The sequence below is a fragment of the Beta vulgaris genome, chromosome 4, assembly GCF_026745355.1.
Source record: "Beta vulgaris subsp. vulgaris cultivar EL10 chromosome 4, EL10.2, whole genome shotgun sequence".
NCBI classification, from domain to species: Eukaryota; Viridiplantae; Streptophyta; class Magnoliopsida; order Caryophyllales; family Amaranthaceae; genus Beta; species Beta vulgaris.
The window spans coordinates 8,980,026-9,000,281 of NC_079205.1; the positions used below are offsets into that span (position 1 = coordinate 8,980,026).

Below are 20,256 nucleotides of genomic sequence, written 5' to 3' on the forward strand. Positions count from 1 at the left end.
CATTAAAGTGACTTCATTAACAGTTCTCTCCGCATTTGCTGTGATTTGTTCCATTACATTAAATACACCAGTTACAAGCCACTTCCGCAATATCCGATCAATTATCGTGAATGGGACCTCTCCTATGACTTAGTTTTCCCTGTCAAATCCCCCTCCTTAGGAAAAAATGCAATGAAAGCAACACCTATATTAAACTAAAAGCTCTCTTTGCATTTGCTGTGATTTGTTCCATCACATTAAATACATCCGTTACAAGCCACTTCAATATCCAATCAATTATCGCAAATGGGACCTCTCCTATGACTTAGTTTTTCCCTGTCAAATCCCCCTCCTTATCAAAAGATGAATGAAAGCAACACCTATATTAAACTAAAATGATCCTCACTTGTCACTTATATATTACAAAGCATTGATAATACAATCCCACCAATATGATGTACCCTACAAGTACAGCCAAACGCCCGCAAGTTGATACCAAACAAGAAAATGAATCAAACAGATTAGGAGCGTTCGTACTCAGCAGCCAACAAGAGAAGATAGAAATGAAATAGCTTTCTATAGGATCACCAACAGCAAGACTCTTCCAGCTGACGCCTGACAATTGGAATCTCAGAGGAATTTGATAAACCTCGAAAACATAAGGGATACTGCTTGTGTCAGAATGGAAAGAGCCACAAAAAATAACACGTGACAAAAGGCCAACTGCAGTCTTTACTACTACTACTTGCAATGTGTATATTTTTTGCCGTTGATAACCGGGACTTCTTAGCTAATAAGTAAGAATTAAAGATATCTCCATATACCAAGTATGTATACAGAGATATGCTTAGGCAAGATACTATCTGCCCCCACGACAGATTATGCAGTTGGGATGCTAGGAGTGAAATATATCAGTATAAGAGCATCCTATCCAATTCTGTGGAGGCAGGAGAGAAATGAAAGTGCATATGACAGCAGTTGCCAGCAGGATCAATCGTTTCAAGAACAAGAGAGCATATCTAGGAAAGATTTTGCTTTGGTCCGTAAGATTAAATCTAACATATGGTTCTGAAACAAATTCCCTAAGTTACACAAAGTTAATAACAAATATCCAGCAGTATGTGTGTTCCAACTCCAAGTATCAGGCTTGGCCAATATGTAAGAAGGTTGCACTTCTGTACAATTGTACCTGGAGTAGAGTTTCTAAGTGTCAAGCCCATTTTTCCATGTAATAGAGTCCTATGCTCAAGAAGGAGCTTCAAAATGAAACAGTGTCAAATTAATCTAGCCAAACAAAATAAGAAAGAACACTTTCATACCTTTGCTTGACATGCAAAAAGATATTGACGGAACTCAAATTCTCTAAAAGAATCATCTTGAACGAATTGTGCCAGTTGTTTAATTCCAGGATGTAGCAGTGCAGCTTGATCATCACCTTGATCCATTCCACCAAATTCCCTCCTCTTTCCACTCACATTTACTGCATAAAAGTTAGGGTTTATACCAACAATTAGAACCTACACCCATAAACAGTAGGTGTTAACTTTAAAGGCATGAGATAGGAGTATATACCAACAATCTATGTTACTCCGACACGGATACGGGTGTCGTATCCAAGTAGGGATCGGAGGATCCGACACCCTACTCCAAATATTTGGCCGACACTCCGACACGGTCAATAGAGTGTCTTGACCAATATTCTAGACACGTCAATGATTGAAAGTGTCGGAAAAAATTTCCGACACTTTATTTTAATAAAAATAAAATCAATACTAATATATTTAGAAAATTTATACTATTATACTTTTTTGTTTTTATATTAAATAATAACACTTTGCTTTAAAGTAGGCAGTACTTTTGCTTTAAAGTAGGCAGTACTTTTGCTTTAAAGTAAAAGCCACCTGGGCCCAAATGAGGTGTCCATACAAAATTACAAAGCATGCAGTACTTTTGCTTTCAATGTGCACAGAGGCCCATAACAAAAATATCCCATCTCTTAATTCTTCACCAGAAATAAAAATACACGGCTCTTCGTCTTCGAAGCAAAACCAATTGAGTGCTCCTCTCTGTCGCCGGCAGCCGGCAGCCGGCAGCCGCCAATGATGTCTCTTCTCTCTTCATCTCTTCTCACGCATACCATTATGTGCGGCTTAACCTCCTGAGTAAAAGCCCTAATAAAGTATGAATTTTTTTTGTGTAATTCGACCTCAATTAGCAGATCTAGGGTTTACCTTGTAAACCCTAAATTTCAAATTTTGAAGAGAATTCAACAAAATAGGTATATTTTCACCCTTTTCTCTGCGTTTTTCTTCTTACTTTTGTCAAATGGGTGTCGATAGGCGACACTTTTTCGATACGGGTATCGACACCCATTTCCAGGCGTGTCGCGCGTCGTGTCGCGCGTCGTGTCGAGTCGACACGCGACACGCGAGGTTGAATAGGGTGTCGGAGTAACGTAGCCAACAATTGAAATTTCCAAGGTTTCAAGATAGAGGTGTGTGTTGCTATACTTTCACAAGATTCTAAAATAATTGGTTCCTATGAATTCCCCTAAGCATTCCTCTCTTTTCCTTGAATTTGTATCCTCCAATTATCTTCTTTTTGTTAAAATTCATCACTCCTAATTATGGAATTTATATATTACAAGTTCCAGAAATAACAAAAACTTCTAAAAACAACTTAAATTTTCCCGAGAACAGCATTTTGCACATTTCTCAAAATAATTTTCTTTTTTGTAGATACTAATATTAAAGTATAACACTAATAACCGAGATTTTTTCCAGTATCCATAATACCGATATAAGCGAAAATAGGGTGTAATAATAACATTAATGATAATGATGGTTTATTGATGATGATGATCATATAAATTTATGGCACTAATAATTATAATTATAATTATATAATAACAATAATAATAATAATAATAATAATAATAATAATAATAATAATAATAATAATAATAATAATTGATAACAACAACAACAACAATAATAACAATAACTTATTGAAAAAAGAATAATACACAAAATCAATAACAACTACTCCCACCATTCCACAAGGTTATTCCTCTTTCTATTTAAGAGCATGTTTGGTTCAATATTTTTGGGCTCTAAGAAACGGAATCAAATACTACTCTCTTTCTTCTTGTTTGGTTCATCCCCTCCTCAATCCATTATCATTACTTGGTGGTAGTGGACTTTCTTGGTTTGTTACCTCCCTTCCCCCCCCCCCCCCTCTAGTAGCAAAATCCACATTCCTAGATATGTAGGGCTAGGGCAAAAAGGAAGATCATTATGGAACGGAGGAAGTATTATTATGGACAACAATAATTGTATTACGAGAAATGAGCAAGGATAGAGATGACCTTGATCCCCATTAATATATAAGAAGCAAATGGATCCTCAGATACAAAGACGATAAGACGATATCAAGGGGAAAAAAAGCAAGATAGTAAGAATAATCCCACAAAAGAGATGCCCTTACTTATTCACTTATATATACCAAACTTTCAAAGATTTCACCCCCCTTGTCACATACTTTAATGATGAAAGTGAAAGGTATGATACTCAAACTCCAATCTTATCATCAAAAACTTGATGGTGGCTAACTGGTGTTCACATATTTGCCACTCATAAATTGCAGGACACTTGACCTTTGATAAAGTCAACCAAAAGACACCAGGGAGGCCAGGCTTAAAACAAATCGTCCAAGTTGACGCAACCGTTTTCTTGACCCACATACCTATTAATCTAATATTATCCTTCCCCGTGCAAGCAATCATGTTTTTGACCAACTTATTCCATTCATATTTGTTGCCCTTCCCCATCCAGAGCCTCTTAAAGAAAGGGAAGCTTATTCAGAACGTAAATCATACCACTAATCCACTAAATATCATAAGATACGACCACTTGAAAGCAAATAGGAACAAATAGTATCCTACAATGTTTTCGCACAATGGATATAGTTGGTTGAATACTCACACTTTATTGTCGATAAGCAAGTAATGAATCAAGAAAGAAGACTACAGCCGTAAGATGAGACGTTCTCACAATCCACTATAAACTAGCAAACAAATAACCAAGCTCTTAGAGCTTGTACGTTATCGTTTTCCATTGCAAATCGTCAGTTTTCCAGAAACCAAAAACTAAAATTTAGAAACCAGAAAGAAAGGAAATAGTTCCAGATTTCTATTGTCAGTTTCCTCAATAAACACGAATATTATGACTTGTTTCAAGTTCATAATAGAGCCTATATCATATAAATAATAAAATATTAAAACCAAAAAGGGGAATGCGGCAGTGAGCCAGTGATATCAAATGTGCCATTAATAAAGATCTTCTTGGATTCATAATCATCATGATAGATTATTCAAATGAATAATTCGAGCTCGATATTCCAAAACTAATCCAGCGATGCAACATGTTACCAAACTTTCCCTTACACGATAATTGAAGGTTTCATATTAATATTCAAATACAGTCTAATGCTGTATCATCATCCTCCATACTGCCTCTCCACTGCGTTGGTAAGATGGCAGTGCCTTGAGGTTGCATAATTTGATACCACTCTCAACAGGACTAAAACCATCCATTTTTCCCTCCTGAACTTGACCAATTACCCAAAACCCCATCCGACACACGTTTACAAACATTATCTTCCTTAGACTATTGGTTTTACGCCAAATCCACTGAATTCACCTCCTAATAATGGGAAAGCTGAAACGTCTATACAACCAACCCTAACTGGAACATGCATATGACAAAGATTTCTCACTCACACTGCAAGAATTAGACCCATCCACCTCCCCAGAAGTCACCAAAAATAACAGCTTGAACTTCATTTGAGTCTTCAAAACCAAAACATAACCATTGGCCTTTTTATTTGGAATAAAGAGCTAGAATGAGTGGAAGAATTAATCCTAATCAAGTTCTGGTCCTCAAGCTATTTCACCTCCACGACCGAACCTCAAACTAGGCGTAATATTTATAAAGAGGAGTACATCAGTAGATCTATCACTTACAGCAGCAGAACCCTTACAAATGTATCACAGACCCAGTTCCGCGAAACCTTCAATTTGTTTAATTATAGACACATTTCTCTAAAACTTTGATTATTCCAGCTAAACAATCTGAAGAAGGAGATCAAAATCTTACCCAAGTCAAACAGATGTTTATAGCAATTGCTTCATACTACAATTCACTACCTGACACGCTGCCTTTTTAAATGATTTCACACACTTCACATTAACGCACAGCGCACACACACCACTTCACATGCCATTGAACATTTTCAGCTCAAATACCTAGTCAGAAAGTAAAGGTTCATGACCGTACCCAGCGTCCCAGCCTCAGATCGCCAATAAAGAGAGCATCTACTTTGTCCCTCACCACTTTGAAACTACATTCACAACCACCAACAATCTGTTGCACTGGCTAGTGAAATTGTCATTGCCACCAGCCACCATCTCTTCGCATCCCTTTATCAATTACAATCCTAAAATGTGGCCGTCCACACCATGTCAAACATCTGGAGTCTGGACAAACTTACCCTCTAAAAGACCCTAACTCCAAATTGTTCCATGAGAATTGGATGTTCCCTTATCCAACCATGAACTCTGCCAAACCTTCTCTTTTCAACAGATCTGCCAGGAGTGTAGGAGGAATCAAGCACCTGCTAATCCACCACCCATCATGTTTTCCTTCAGCCCTTCTCCTGCATCCTAATAGAACCTCCATTATCAGATCTGTGAAGAACAGGCTGAGGATGTCCCCTCAATCTGCAGAGGAATGTCACGAAGAGCCTATAAATAGAGACAGTCGGAGAAACCGAAGCCACTAAGAGAGAGAATGAGCGAAGAGAAAGAGAAGAGGATAGAGGTACAAGGACATCGATTTACGCGCACCTATTGACTTTTTTGCTCAGCACTCGTAAATTGTGAAAGGATTTTATACGAGACTGCCTTATGGATATACTTCCTCCGTTCTTTAATAGTTGCAACATACCCCATTGGAACATTTTTTAAGAAACTCATGTCAAGAGGAGAGAGATAGAGATAGAGATAGAGATAGAGATAGATAAAAAGTAGGACCCATGTGATAGGAGAGAGATAGAGAGAAGATGTTACCAATAAGAAATGTTGCAATTAATATAAAACTTCCAAATAAGGGAAACAACACAATTAAAAAAGAACGGAGGAAGTATTTAAAATCATGAAACTTCAATATCTACTCTTGAAGTTATGAAATTCAATAGTTCAGAGTTCACATATCCACAGCCAAACCTATGATCTGTAGTATAACTTAAGCACCCAAATATGATAAAGTTCTCAACAGCCGAAAGGATTTCTTAATTCATGGATGCACTGTCCTAATAAAGTAGGCATAAGAGAAAAATTACCTGTTTCCAAGTAACAAAGCTCTAGCTCATCATACTCGCGTAATGAATCTTCATAAAGATGAGCCATCTCAAACATAAAAGCCAAGCTTTCCTAAAGCAAATAAGACAGTTTCAGGTCAAAAGGAACACAAGAACTAAGGTTATGAATACCAAGAATATTTTATATATAATATTAGGATTAATTTCAGAATATATACTTCTAGGTACATGCAAGAACTACAGCAGAAACAGAACGTGTTCTCAAATTTCAAGTAATTTTAAACAGATATAAGCAACTCCACGGAAAAAATTATACTAATTATTATCTGGGATGTTTGTTGCTTGAAACAACTAAAAATGCAGTCCATAAACAATAGGTTTCAGCAACAATACAAATTCATCCCTCATTTGCCACTTTTTAGTTAATAATAAAGATAGAACTATGAGAACCTTCAGGATAAAGAAGTTACAAAAGTTCCAGATTGGCATGAATCGCTGCTCACTCAGCTTTCGAATCTCTTCCTCGTAAAATTGAACCCGTCTATCCAGTGTATTGCGGATACACTCCATGATCTTGGACTCAAAATCTTCCCAAAAATTTGCTTCTGGTCCATGTATGTCTAGTTTGCAACACCTAAGAGAAAATTTCCAGTGTTAAAAAGGAGAAAATAACTTTCACCCAATTCGCCAGCAGAAAAGTCTGGGAGATCCCTCTATCCCCATTCTCAGCAGTTGCTGCTCAGTTTGCTGTCAGTGTTCCATAATTATACCACACTTCTACTTTTGTAGCCTTGTAGGTTGAATCCAACATATCACAGGCCAGAAAACAATGTATAAAAGCATACTGGGAAGAGACAGAGCATGTATACTCCAAAATCAGTATAAACAATGCGCTACTAGATACATTAGGTAAAATATACCACCACTATCAATCCTAAATATTTTGTCCTAAAATTTATATAACTACTAATGTGAACAGCCAAAAAGGTCCCAGTAGAGCATGCACATCAACTTTGGTTACTGACAGTAGAAAATTCACTACCTATTTAAAGGTGAAGGAGGTCCACATTCCTAAAAGGAGTTAAAACGTGCAGGCTTAGACATATTGCCTTCTGTCTAAGGCTGGAAGTAACATCAGCAGTAACTAAGATCAGATGCATTTCTACAACAGACCAAAAATCCTGACCAAACACCATGTGAACTGCTAAAAGAACACTTGGTTGATATTCATCGGTAACTACGATGAGAACCACCAGTACCCAGTAAAACACATTATGCATCAACAAATTCCCTGATGATGAAGAGATTACCAAGAGTTTGAACAGCAAATAGTAAGCACACAAACTGTCTAGCATGGTTATTGTATCAGAAGTCAATGCAACCCTCTTCTATTATAAGTGCCCATATAACTAGAAACGAGATTATAAGAGTCACTCAGAAAATGATTCATACAGATTGATCAAACTGCCACTATGAGTAGTCATGATCACACTTCGCGAAAGTCTGCCAACAACCCAAGAACGATAAAATGGGGAAAAAAAGTTTATCCCCAGATCAATCGTACAATCTTATTATTGATTATTAGTTGGTCAACATATCCGGTCATAAAAGCTCATTTAAGTGATGTACAGCTGCACCATAAGTCAACAATTTAAGTCACGCAATCTCTTAAAATGACATACTGCAGCAATGACAGCTACCTTGCTGCTGAAAATTACCTTTCTCTCTTCTTTGAGCTGAATTCCACTTCTACCTTCGCATACACCCTTTTTGCCATCTTGGTAGCTTGATCGTTGCTCGGGTGAGCTCTATTCACAAAGACAATGAACCACTCTTTCTCATCATTTTGAACAATCAATTTCACTCGAGGTTTGAGGATGGATTTAAACTCATCAAGATCCTGCAGATGAAGGGAATTGGGGCAAACAAACACAAAGTCAACATACATTGCAAGCAAAAATTAACAATAAGACTACACAAGGGACAAGTCAATACTTAGAAACATGGATCCTTCCTGCAAACCACTCTTAATTATGCTCTTTATTACTAAAAGAAGATATATAACCAAGCTTGCAGAAACCTATACATATAGCTTAAGCACCAAATGTATGAAAATAGAATGCGAAGACCATTTTATAATAGCAACATAAACAACGTAAACAGAGAAATAAGTATAAGAGGAAGGACGGGTTGTCCTTAATCACAAAAGGCACAGTCGCCCTAGCCTAAAAGAAGCAAAGTAAATTATTCCCCCAAAGCAGGTCAGGCAATAAAGTAGCGCTTGAGAAAGTGGTATGAGCATCTTAACCAAATATACCAAACAATTGGGAAGGAGAGGCTGAGAGTCTTCTTTTTAATTTTTAAAAACTTTACTGTAAAGCATACTTTTCACACTCTTCTTTTCTCAGAAAGACCCAAGATCTTCAATCCTACAGTGATGATATTCTTCAATCGCTTACATTCTGTTTCCATGTTTTTTTCCTTTCTGATAAGAACCTTAGAAATCTATTTTTTCTCTGTAGTCTGTAGACCGCAATTGCTACCATGTTGCTCTTATCTCAAAACATTTTTGATACAATAGACTCCCTATCGACAATTCTCACTCGTCCAAACAGTGCTCGTTTTGAGTTTTTGATCATCTTTGACATGAGATATGACACTGGCACACTGCAAACAGTCAGATTCTGGAACAACTTCCACAATGTGTTTGTGCTTGCTCTTAAGCTAAAGAGAAGAGGCTACCTAATTATTTCATTTCCCCTTGGATGACGACACAGACTTCGTTGCTTGGGAGGATGAAAATAGACCAATCAGCTCCTTTGTCTTTTCTTGTCTTTATAGTACTTCCTCTGTTTTTTTTAGTTACGACAAATGACTTTTTGGTGAGTGTATTAGAATTAAAATGTTGCAACTAAAAAAAACAAAGGTATTATGATGTCAGTAGCTCTAGTAAGATATCTGGCATAAAGCACTCACTGATGACAGCTTATGGTCAGAGGCAGATCTCAGTTGGAACAGGTGCGCCTTCCCCCTCAACCCAAGATTATAACAGAACTCGTTTTGCAATGAACATGATGAAAGAATGAAAAAGGTGGTTTTGATTGAATTAGCTGTTAATTTAGAAATTAAAAGATATGCCCGAGGATTCTAACGGCTTATTCTCTCTCAAAAAGCTAAATAAAATTAGAGGAAATTCTAATCAATATTCAACATGCCTATATCCTATATTTATAGAGTATTTCATTCTCTTTACGCCTCTCCCTCATCTAATTAACTCACTTTCTTCCTCTTCAAGCGAATCCTAAGCAACAAGTAATGCAATGACTACACTATCAATTTCCATTAGGCTAGTTCATTACAAATGGATGGAAAATGTACTGTATAATTAGGTACTTTTTAGGATTTGATTACAAGTTATTAAATAACAAAAAGAATATGTACAAGAAAAACGATATTTGGAAGTTGTCCCCAAAATACCCGGTACGTTCCTAATCAGATTTAGCAATCTTCTACAATTATGTGCATTTTACACCCTTGAATGTTAATGGAACTAATGAAAATTGGACAATAACAAAATAAACATCTATTTCAAATGATCTTTATACCCAACAACGTATGGAATGTTACTCGATTTTTGTTAAATTATTGTCGGCATATGAGAGAAAAAATATGTATGTTGTAGACTCTACTTTATCGGTGTTGATAATACAAGAATTTGATGATTCACAGGCCACAATGTTAAAAGGCTGAAGAAGGTGGTTGGGAGATATTATCAGATGGCGTGACAAATATACAAGGGAAGGGAAGAGTTCGAATATCATAAACACTAAACGGAACCATTTAAGGAAATGATATCCGCGTCACTCATTACAGCAGGATGTGATTGGTCATTAAGCAACTGACAAAGCTGCAGAAGACTTTTGACTCTCGAAAATTAATGCTACTATAAGTACATCAAAGTAAATATTAATTCAAGAAGGAAATTTTTCAGTTCCAGTTCCACTAACAGTCACAAAGTCACGAAAGGGGACTGCAAAGGGTGCTTCAATTAAAAAGGAAACACTATACAGAAAGAAATTTTAATAGCACATCAATGGAAAAGATTAGTAATGTCGCAAGAAAGCCAGAAGAAAGGTTAAAAGCGATAGAAAATCAAATTTCTTACATCACATGTAACAAGAACCACAGTAGCATATGGTTCCCGAAACCAAAATAGTGACTGCTCCTGTGGAAAGCGGCTGCGGAGCCTTGAGTCTGTGGTCAAAATATATTCGGCTGGCAATTTCTCCAAATACACAGGATTACGAGTCTTGTTATTTAAACAAGCCCTTTTGAATGGCAGTCGCTCATCAAACAAGTTTTTGACATTGGGCCACAAATCACTGACATCTTCAACTGGAATAAAAAAATAAAAGCATGAGCAAAGAATGTGAAAAGGCAACAAAGTAATATAGCTATGAAAATGAATATAAGAATCTAAACAGCAAAGATAACAAAAGCCAGATTTCATTATGGCACAAATTTAACTTATGTGCCACTTTCCAATATTCGAATAAAACAAAGCTCTCTCTCTCTCTATGTCAGAGCAATCTCAAGAAAGTACACAAGACAGCAAGCTTTGATGTATTATACAAATTCCTTTAGCAAGATCCAACCAAAAGAGGTTGGTTGGAGAAGGCAAAGAGATAGTTGTGCTGCAGATGTCGTAGCCAAAGTAAGAGGAGGAAAAGAACATTATGTCACCTCAAAGCAATAGTTGGGTCATGTTATAACAAAAACACTGAGAAACTCGCTAGGTTAAATTCTTCCGGTATGACAGCAAGGATATCAAAACATGACAATGAGTTAAGACTAGCCCAAGGAAAAAAATCGCGGATGCGGTCGCAATCGCGGTAACGTTTGCGTTGTCGTGGAAGGAGCTTGTAATGTATGAATGGAACGGATCGCGACCGACTCGACGTGAATTTTTTCAAAAGAATTCACATTAATATGTTCTAACCTTATTTGCATTGTTTTAGTTTATGAAGCATTATTACAACATAATATATAATCGAATCTATCAAAATGTCATGTTTCATCAGCTATATAATTAGTTCATAAATTATTTATGGTTAGTGTTTGAAAAGAATGGATGTAATAGGAATAAAAACACTGTGAAGCAGTGAGTTCGCGTTACGGAACAGACAATGCGGTAAGAAGTATGTGATTTTTATTGTGGCGTTCCGTAACGGGATTTTACAGCATGTATAACGACTGTTCTCTAACGGAAGGGGAAAGTTTTAATTCCATGGACTAGACAGATACCCTTAGCGGTCTTTAGATCTTTTTCTAGAACTCTATCGACACCACTTCTTGCTATATTCCCCCTTGGCCCTTCCAAGGCCTCTAATTTTGGTAACAAGTAATGACTTTTAGCTTTAGGTGTACGCTTTGACATGGTATTTACTAACTCTCTGTCAAAATAATAGAACATACTTTGCTTCATGAGAATGTTTTATAACCATTACCTTTTGAGTTGTTAAGAGAACGCTAAGTTGGACCAACAACTTCAGAAATACTGTAGGGGGGGGGGGGGGGGGGACGAACTGAGCCATGCGCAAAAAGCTGGATTTTGATCCGCCAAAAATCGGATTCGACTCGAATGTTTTATACATGAGCTCAATTCGAACTCAATATTATTGTTCAAGATGAGCTGAATCTGGAAAGAATTGGCTTTGTCTGACCAGCTCGGCGACCGCGTTATTTTCTATAAAAAAACATAATTTTCAAATTATATATTGATTGTTATATACCCTTTACCTGAGGTCTAAACTTCCAATTTAATTACAAAAGAAAACGCCTCAAATACAAGTATAATGTCGACAGTCGAAACTTTAGTATTGTATGATACTATCGAAATTTATATTATCGCACCATAGTCAAGCTGGGTTCAAACTTAAGATTCTTCTCAAGCAAAGCTCAAACTAGACTTCGATTCGGAATTCAAGTTTGAGTTAACTTCAGTAAAATCAAATCAAACCAAGCCAAATCATGTTAGAGTTCGTCTCGACTTACCTTAATTGTATTGGTTAAGAGTAGCAAATAATACAAATTGATGCACAAAGTTAACAAATTTTGACTTCTAAAGCCAAATATATCCTACAAAAAGTAAATGGTGGAATTTATTATCATTTTATCATCTTTCTAGTCATATCAATAACTCTAGCCACACACAACCCCCTCCTATTTCACAATCAAAAAGGATGTTTAAATCATGGTACTATCATTGCATCGGGATCACCTTGCAAAGGTTTTTGAGCTCACCGCAACCAAGATATTAGGCCGTAAACCATCTGAATTGCCTACAAAAGTGTAGCTGTGATTGTTACCATGATCCCGATAGCGACCACATATGGGATTTAAAACCATGTCCAAAGACATATGCACACCCTTCAATAACTGGTACCAAAAATGAAGTACATGTGTTGAGTGCCTGATGCGCAAGACTTCACTATCACTTCACACCTCGACTTTCAAATAAATTCATGCCTCGCAATGACTTATGATCTCAAGACTAATGGTATTGTATCCACTAAAACAGACTCTTATAGGATTCACTAAATGCCATCAACCTAAAAGAATATATGATGTTGTCACCAAAATCAGATGGCATAAAAAGCACTACCTACACAACAATCAAAAGTAACCTATGCAAAATATTTCCTGTATACTTGGAGGAGGTAATCCGAGTAATTGATCTCCAATCAAGTCCAAAACTAAAGTTCAAAGACTCCTGTGTATAAGATCCGTCACGAACTTCTTACCCTAGAATTGCTACTCCATACATCGTCCAATCGAATCAGCCTTTACTTATCAAGTTATCATATACTGTATAAATCTCCACACGTTTCCAAGACAAAACTAGGTTCTGGATAATGTGACAACAAAAACAGTGTAAAATTAAAAAAATAACAAAATCTAGAAGATGATGCAGTCAACTAGAAATCCTTGAACTAAGTACTACATTGTGTAAATTCCTTATATTCTACTCTTAACTGAAAATATAAAGATTAGAATCAACAAACAATGTGAATCAATCAGCATCAATATAAATCAAGCAGCGAACTGAATTATTGGATCGAAAGACCGAATTAAGGAGCAAATCAAAGAATTAGAGATGAAATCGAAAATGCTAATCTCGAAATTGTGCAAAAACTCGGCTAAATTATGGTAAAAATAGAAGTGTTACCAGCAATGACGAGGTGATCGCATGTGTTTTTGATAGCTTGGAACTGAGTTAAGTAATTGGCCATGATTGATCGGAAGAAAAAATCATGAAATGATCGCAAGATTTAATCGGAAAAAGAGAAGTAGGGTTTTTCTGGAATTGAGAAATGAAAATTGAAGGTTGATGATTGTTGTATGTATGTTCAGTGTATAAGGGAGCGGACACTGGAACAAAGCATCGAATTTGCTGCTTGATGTTGTCTTTCTCCCTTTCCAATTTCTCCTTCTCTCTCGTCCTGGTAGAGTGATGCTTTCACTTTTGAGTGAAAAATGAAAATTGCTGGGAAAAATTACTACTACCTCCTTTTCATATTACGAGTTATTATTTGCAACGATTTAACATAAATGTGAGTAGAAAATGTCAAATAGTTCTAAATAATACTCCCTCCGTCCCATAATATAGTGTCTATTTCATTTTTGGTGGTCAAACTTTAAAATTTTTGACCGAATATTCTCATTTGTATATATAAAAAAACATATTCATGTAGGATCTTGTTAGATTCGTCTCAATGTCTAGTTTCAATATCAACTTTTTATATTTTTTATTAATAAGGAATTGAAGATATTAAAGGTCAAAGTTACGTTTTGGAGACCGTGAAAAAGGAAACAAGCACTATATTATGGGACGGAGGGAGTATGAAATTGAGGTAGTATGAGATTCAAAAGCGATTATCTTGTAATTTCTCCTCGGGTGAAAATAAGTGGTGCACACGTCCGTCAGACTCCTCCTTAACTATGTAAGTGGATCCATAACTTTGAACATTACCAAGGTGAGTTTACCCCTTAGTAACTCCAAACATTATAGTGTGTCACATCACTCTCACTTCAGACTCATTCCAATCTTATACTTTATTCCTCAAACTCTATTCAGACTCACTCCACAATGAAGAAGACACATGATATGTTTTTACTAGCAAAAAAAAAAAACCCTTTGCACGGTAACAGTCTTAAGAAGAGTCTTAAACATCAAAACCCAACTCAAGACTATATCCAAGTCTTTACCCAAATATTGAGTATCGTAAGACTCTCCTCAAGATTATCCTTAAGGCTCCCCTCAAGACTCCCTATATTCTTACCCTAAGGGTCTGTTCTCCCCAACTTATTTCCACTTGAATTCATTAGAGTTCCATTTAATTCATTTCAGTTCAGTTGCAATCAGTTCAGTTCAGTTCAGTCGGTTCGGTTCCAATCGGTTCAGTCCAGTCCCTAATTTATTTATTATCATTACGATTAGTTATAATTTAATTCACTTCAGTTCAGTTGTTTTATGACAAATAGAACATGCCCTAAAACATAATATATTGATATAACTAACAAGATTTTATATTATTGTGTATACATAAATAATACAATATGATTAAAGTTGAATATATAAATCGTTTGGAAAGTTAAAATAATAGAAGTAAAAAGATGAAATATGAGACTGCCCATTTTATGGTATTACGGTGAGAAACTGATGACAAATAAACGGTGATGTTACATATATAGGTTCAGTCACCTTACTTTTACTTGGTACTTTAGATTATATCAAGTAAAAAAAAAGTTTCGAATCAGATTAAAAAAAAATAAGTTCAGATCAGATCAAATTCACAACATGCCTATATATTCGAAAACTTATAATGATAATTTATGTTGTTCCTTCTTAAATTTCCATGATAGAAGTTTAGGGTTTGCATTTTCCAATGGATTACTCAAAGGTAGATTTATGGATCATTTTCAATTGTCATGCAGGAATATTGTTATTGGGGGGACTAGATTATGTCGGGGTAAAAGCAATAAGAAGAACACTTGTCTATATAGAGGTAATGATGGCTATGTTGCTTCATCATGGTAATTACATTTTTCGTCTTTTTTTCACCATTTTTTTTATTTCATGTTTTAGATAATAACTAGTTATTAGGCCCGGGCTATGTCCCGGGTATGAAATTTTCATTTATATATTATACTTTAAAATAATGATATTAAATATCAATTGGTCTAGTGGTTAAGACTTTATTATATAATCTTGAGGTCATGGGTTCAAACCTTATGCTATGCAATTTTAGGTTTTTTTATTGTATGCAGATTATTACATGGAGTAAAATGCTTTAGGGAGAGTGCCACGTGGCACCGTTCCACGTTTAGGAACGCCTTTTAATATATTAGTATAGATATTTATTTAGCAGTTTTTAATGTATTATCTATATATATATATATATATATATATATAACCCAAGATAAATAAATGACATGTCGCCGCATGTACTCTCTCCTACATGACCTCTCATTTAACATGCTAAAGCGCTAACCAACTACGCTACAATACTCATGTTGGTATTTGTGAGGGAAAAAATCATTTAAAGACAAGACATTATTTCTATTTTTGAAGACTTCAAATACACGTTGGTAGATAATCCAGAGCATATCACCCGGAATAAGAACTAGTTATTTTCTATATAGGTCTTATGGCATTTACGATAAATAATAGCTTAGTTGGCCTTTTTCTCCTTACATTGCAGCCTCCAAGGGCACCATAATTAAGAGTTACTACTTTAATGATGTTTAGAGAGGAGATGGGTGATTAAATTTATCGGTATTATATAAGTCAAGTGGGGAGCTATGGTGTCCTCACTTGAAAATACTTATATTATACTCTCTCCGTTTCCTAAAGATCTTTACTCTTTCCCTTTAAGTGCGTTTCCAAAATATCTTCCCTCTTTTACTTTATTCATTATTTAGAATTTTTTTCCCTTTTTACCCTCTCATGTTCTTATCATATTCCATCATTACATTATTAATTCAATTTTACTCCATTTCTCTCTCCTACTTTAACCCCTTTTTTATTTGTTTATTTATCTTAACTCTTTTCTCTTTCCTGCTTTACCCACCCACACACCACACAAATGGATCCTTGAAGAAAATACAGGATTAAGTTAGTTTTTTTGACACTTTTTTATGTTACTATTAATATGAATATATTGTCGCACGCATCGCGTGCGTATATTGCTAGACTGTACTATTAGAAGTTAGAACTTCAAACTTCTATATTACATGTTACAAATTACAAACAGTGAATAACATTTGAACAAATATGCAAATTTAATTTTTCAACTTTGACTGAATTTTTTTTCTTAATATATATAACAAAATTAAGTTTGTAAGATGCTATTTGATTTGTCTTATGGTATATTTACAAATTACCAACAATATGTAATTTGAACTAATAAATTTTTATAGAAATCAATGGTCAAAGTTACGCATTGCAAGCGTGTAAGTCAAATATTGCATCATTATAAAAAAACGCAGGAAGTAAAATTAACGTAATAATTACCATATATTAATACAACACATAAATTATCACATATTAACATATAACATGATTATCAAACTCATATTTTCTTATCTTTAATTCAAATAAGTCGATCAATTTCTATAATACAACACTAAGCATAAAGACTACGTACCATTGTAGACGGAAAAAAACCGTCTCTACCTAAGATGAGATAGAACTTTGTTAGCCTTTCTACTAAGGTTGCTTATTGAACGAACCGAGCTCGAACTAAGCTCGACTGAGCTCGGCTCGAGCTCGTTAAACGATACAAAGGCTCGGCTCGAGCTCGTTAAACGATACAAAGGCTCGGCTCGAGCCTAAATTTCCTAAGCTCGATTCAGCTCAAAATGACTAATTAAAGGCTCGGCTCGGCTTGGCTCATAAGAATTGCTCGAGCTCGACCCAATATCAGTCAATCCAATCCAAGAACTCAGCCGAAAGTATATTCCCTTACACATTTGCAAAATCCAGACTTAGACCCAAAGCACTGCCCTGTTCATATGCAAAGTCCAAAGTTAGGCCCAAAACTAATAAACAAGACCCAAGCTGTGATAGAATATACGCTTTAGGTCGTGACAAATTTGTTTTTATCATATAGATGTTACTACCTTCCTCCTTAGCTATATTGTCAATGTGGGATCAGAAGTGTTTACTGAGTTATTTTTCTCTACAGTAGCATGAAGGATTTTGTTTTACTGTTTAGGACTTAGATCCCTTTACTCCCTTACTCTTCTTTACTCCTTTTTGTTTTTCTTTTAAATTGATTTTATCTTTTCTCTTTCTTTCGATACATTATTTAGTCATTGTTTTTCCCCAATCTAGTAAAATGTAAACTTACCTTAGTTAATATTTAAAAACGTAATACTTTGTATACTTCTAAAGATATATAAAATATTTTTATAAAATAATAATTGAGTTGTTCACGGGCTTTTCGAGCCAAACTTTGCGTGGTTCGGTTCGACTCGTGATTGCCCGAACCCGAGTCGAGTTGAATTTTGACCGAGTCGATCTCGAACTGTTCACAAACATGTGAGGCTCATTACCACCCTTACTCTCTACCTAAATGAAGGTGAAGAAAAGATCCACCCCTATCCAGGCAGAAATATTTTTTGGTGTCCAGCTTCGCTAAGGTTTGAGCGAAATTCTATTTTGCATGCCTAGGCTAATTTTCCACAAAAACGAAACATACGTGCCAAAAATATTTCTCCGTCATTAGTGAGTGTCGATTGCCTTTTCGAGGCAATGTACTATTTTGATACGTTGTTAGGTGACGCGATAGGTAAAATGGTGGTTGTAAAGTTTGAAGAGAGAGAGTGAGAGTTGATGAATAAGATAGTTCATAAAGTAGAGGAATAGGGGAGGTAACAAACAGAGAAAAAAAAACTTTCTTAGAATGATGTGGTATAAGTCAAAGTGACAATTATTTTATTAAGAAAGAAAATCAAAGAGCTATATGAAACATCCTTTTGGATGATATATAATGAGTGAGTTTGTAACAATAACATCAACTAATACAATAGAACTTAATACAATGCCTAATACAAGAACTAACATTGACGGTCGAATTCCATATTTTGTGGTAAGAATCTCAAATGACAAAGAAGATCAACTCAATCCCTAAATAAATAGGAATTTACTGAGAAACGATCGAGGACAAAAACAACTACCAAGATCGCAGAGTACCAAAGCCATTTCTTGAAAAAAATGATACTCTAAAGTTGACATTAAGGCTTCTACATGAGAAGCTTCGGCGACGCCAAATGACTTATTTTTCTAGGGGTTTTCCTTTAGAAAATGTTGGAGTTTCTTAAAAAGACAAAGCCCTCCTCACAAAGCGACATTCAACCTTTCATTATCGTAGTCATCATGCAAGACAATTCCTTTTCCATTATAAAATTGATTATAATCGATTATTTATTTCAAAACGTTTTGGGTGGATCGAGTTCACCATAATATATTGCCCATCCAAATTGACTCTATCACACAAAAACTGACTATATTAGAAAAAATAACCGAGTATAACATACAAAAACTAACTATATTAGAAAATTGACTATCTCACGAAAATTGAATATATAAAAAAGATGATTATAAAACTTGCTATATCATATAATGATTGACTATATATATCATATGATAACTGACTATATCATATGACTAGGTTTTGACCCGTGCAAAATGCACGAAATTTTTTTCATTTATAAATTTTATGATTTTATGATGTTTCTCCCAAAATCATGGTGTGAATATTAGATCGTGATTTAAACTTTTTATAATCATATCGTTTATTAGGAATATTTTAATACTGACTTATAACTCTTGTATTCAATGACTGATGTAGTTAATATTATGGTGCGAAGTTGACTGAAAAAGTCTTTGCTCTACCATTGCTTCACATTGGGATCAAATAAAATCACAATTCGCTCCATTATTGGGATTCAATCATGCAACCACTTCTTCTCCCAATTCCTGCAGTCCCTACTTTCCACGGTCTCGCTCACCCCCACTCTTTTGTTGTCTTGAGATCCCGTGATCTTTATCACAAATAAAATTTCAAACCCTAATGCTGGTAACTCTTGATTTGGCTAATGAACCCGTGCAAATTACAAACCAAAAATGGAGATTTAAACATAGCTAAAAATTATTATATATAATTGAACCTTTTCTCCTGAATTTGGGCAATATAATATTTAGATAAAATGGAGATTTATTCGAAAAATTGCAACATTCGATCAATTGAATCTTCTGTTATTAAAGAAAAAAGTTCCCGCTCAATACCAAATTTATTCGAAAAAAGTTGTCCATTGACCACAGATTCATCAAACACACTTGATATTTTCGAAAATGGACAAAAAATGAATTTGATTGTGTTTTTTATCCATTGACGTTGGATGTGTGAGATTTAGATGTAATCTACATGAGTTTTTATATGAAGATGATGATTCACTTTCTAGATGTTCAAATTGAGATGGAAAAAAGAAGAATTTTATGGCATGAAGACTGAGAGTTCTAAGCAAGGTTTGTACATTTGGAACTTTATTACAAACTTAGATTTTGTTAAGATTATATTCGGCTTCTAGATAGAAGTAAGATTATATGCACCTCTCTTAGAATTTAAAGCTTGTAAGTTTCATACTATTTGACCCATTTTTTATTTATTTTGGAAAGTAAAATATAGAATAAATTGTATTGTCAATTATTTGTTCATGCACAATTCACCCTTTTTTCATTTTTATTGTGAGTTTGTGATTAGCTCACCTGACCCAGCAATAATACTTGTTCCAAATGAACGGTAATATATAGAAATAAAAATCAATTTATAT

General features: G+C 35.1%; 1 protein-coding gene across 2 annotated transcripts in view; it reads right to left on the reverse strand.

Annotated features, from left to right (window-relative positions):
• The window catches only part of LOC104891593 (hypothetical protein), a 29,372-nt gene extending 15,467 nt beyond the window's left edge, over window positions 1-13,905 (reverse strand). The window contains exons 1-6 of one of the 2 annotated variants that reach the window (XM_010677301.3): window positions 13,586-13,905; window positions 10,523-10,752; window positions 8,076-8,257; window positions 6,808-6,991; window positions 6,379-6,469; window positions 1,299-1,459 (exon numbers count right to left, since the gene is read on the reverse strand). In XM_010677301.3, the coding sequence (XP_010675603.2) occupies window positions 1,299-1,459; window positions 6,379-6,469; window positions 6,808-6,991; window positions 8,076-8,257; window positions 10,523-10,752; window positions 13,586-13,649 (912 nt within the window). In that variant the 5' untranslated portion in view covers window positions 13,650-13,905. Of the gene's footprint in view, window positions 1-1,298; window positions 1,460-6,378; window positions 6,470-6,807; window positions 6,992-8,075; window positions 8,258-10,522; window positions 10,753-13,585 lie in introns of those variants that run through there. The other variant, XM_048642725.2, reaches the window with a different exon arrangement.
• Between the last annotated feature and the right edge of the window lie 6,351 nt (window positions 13,906-20,256).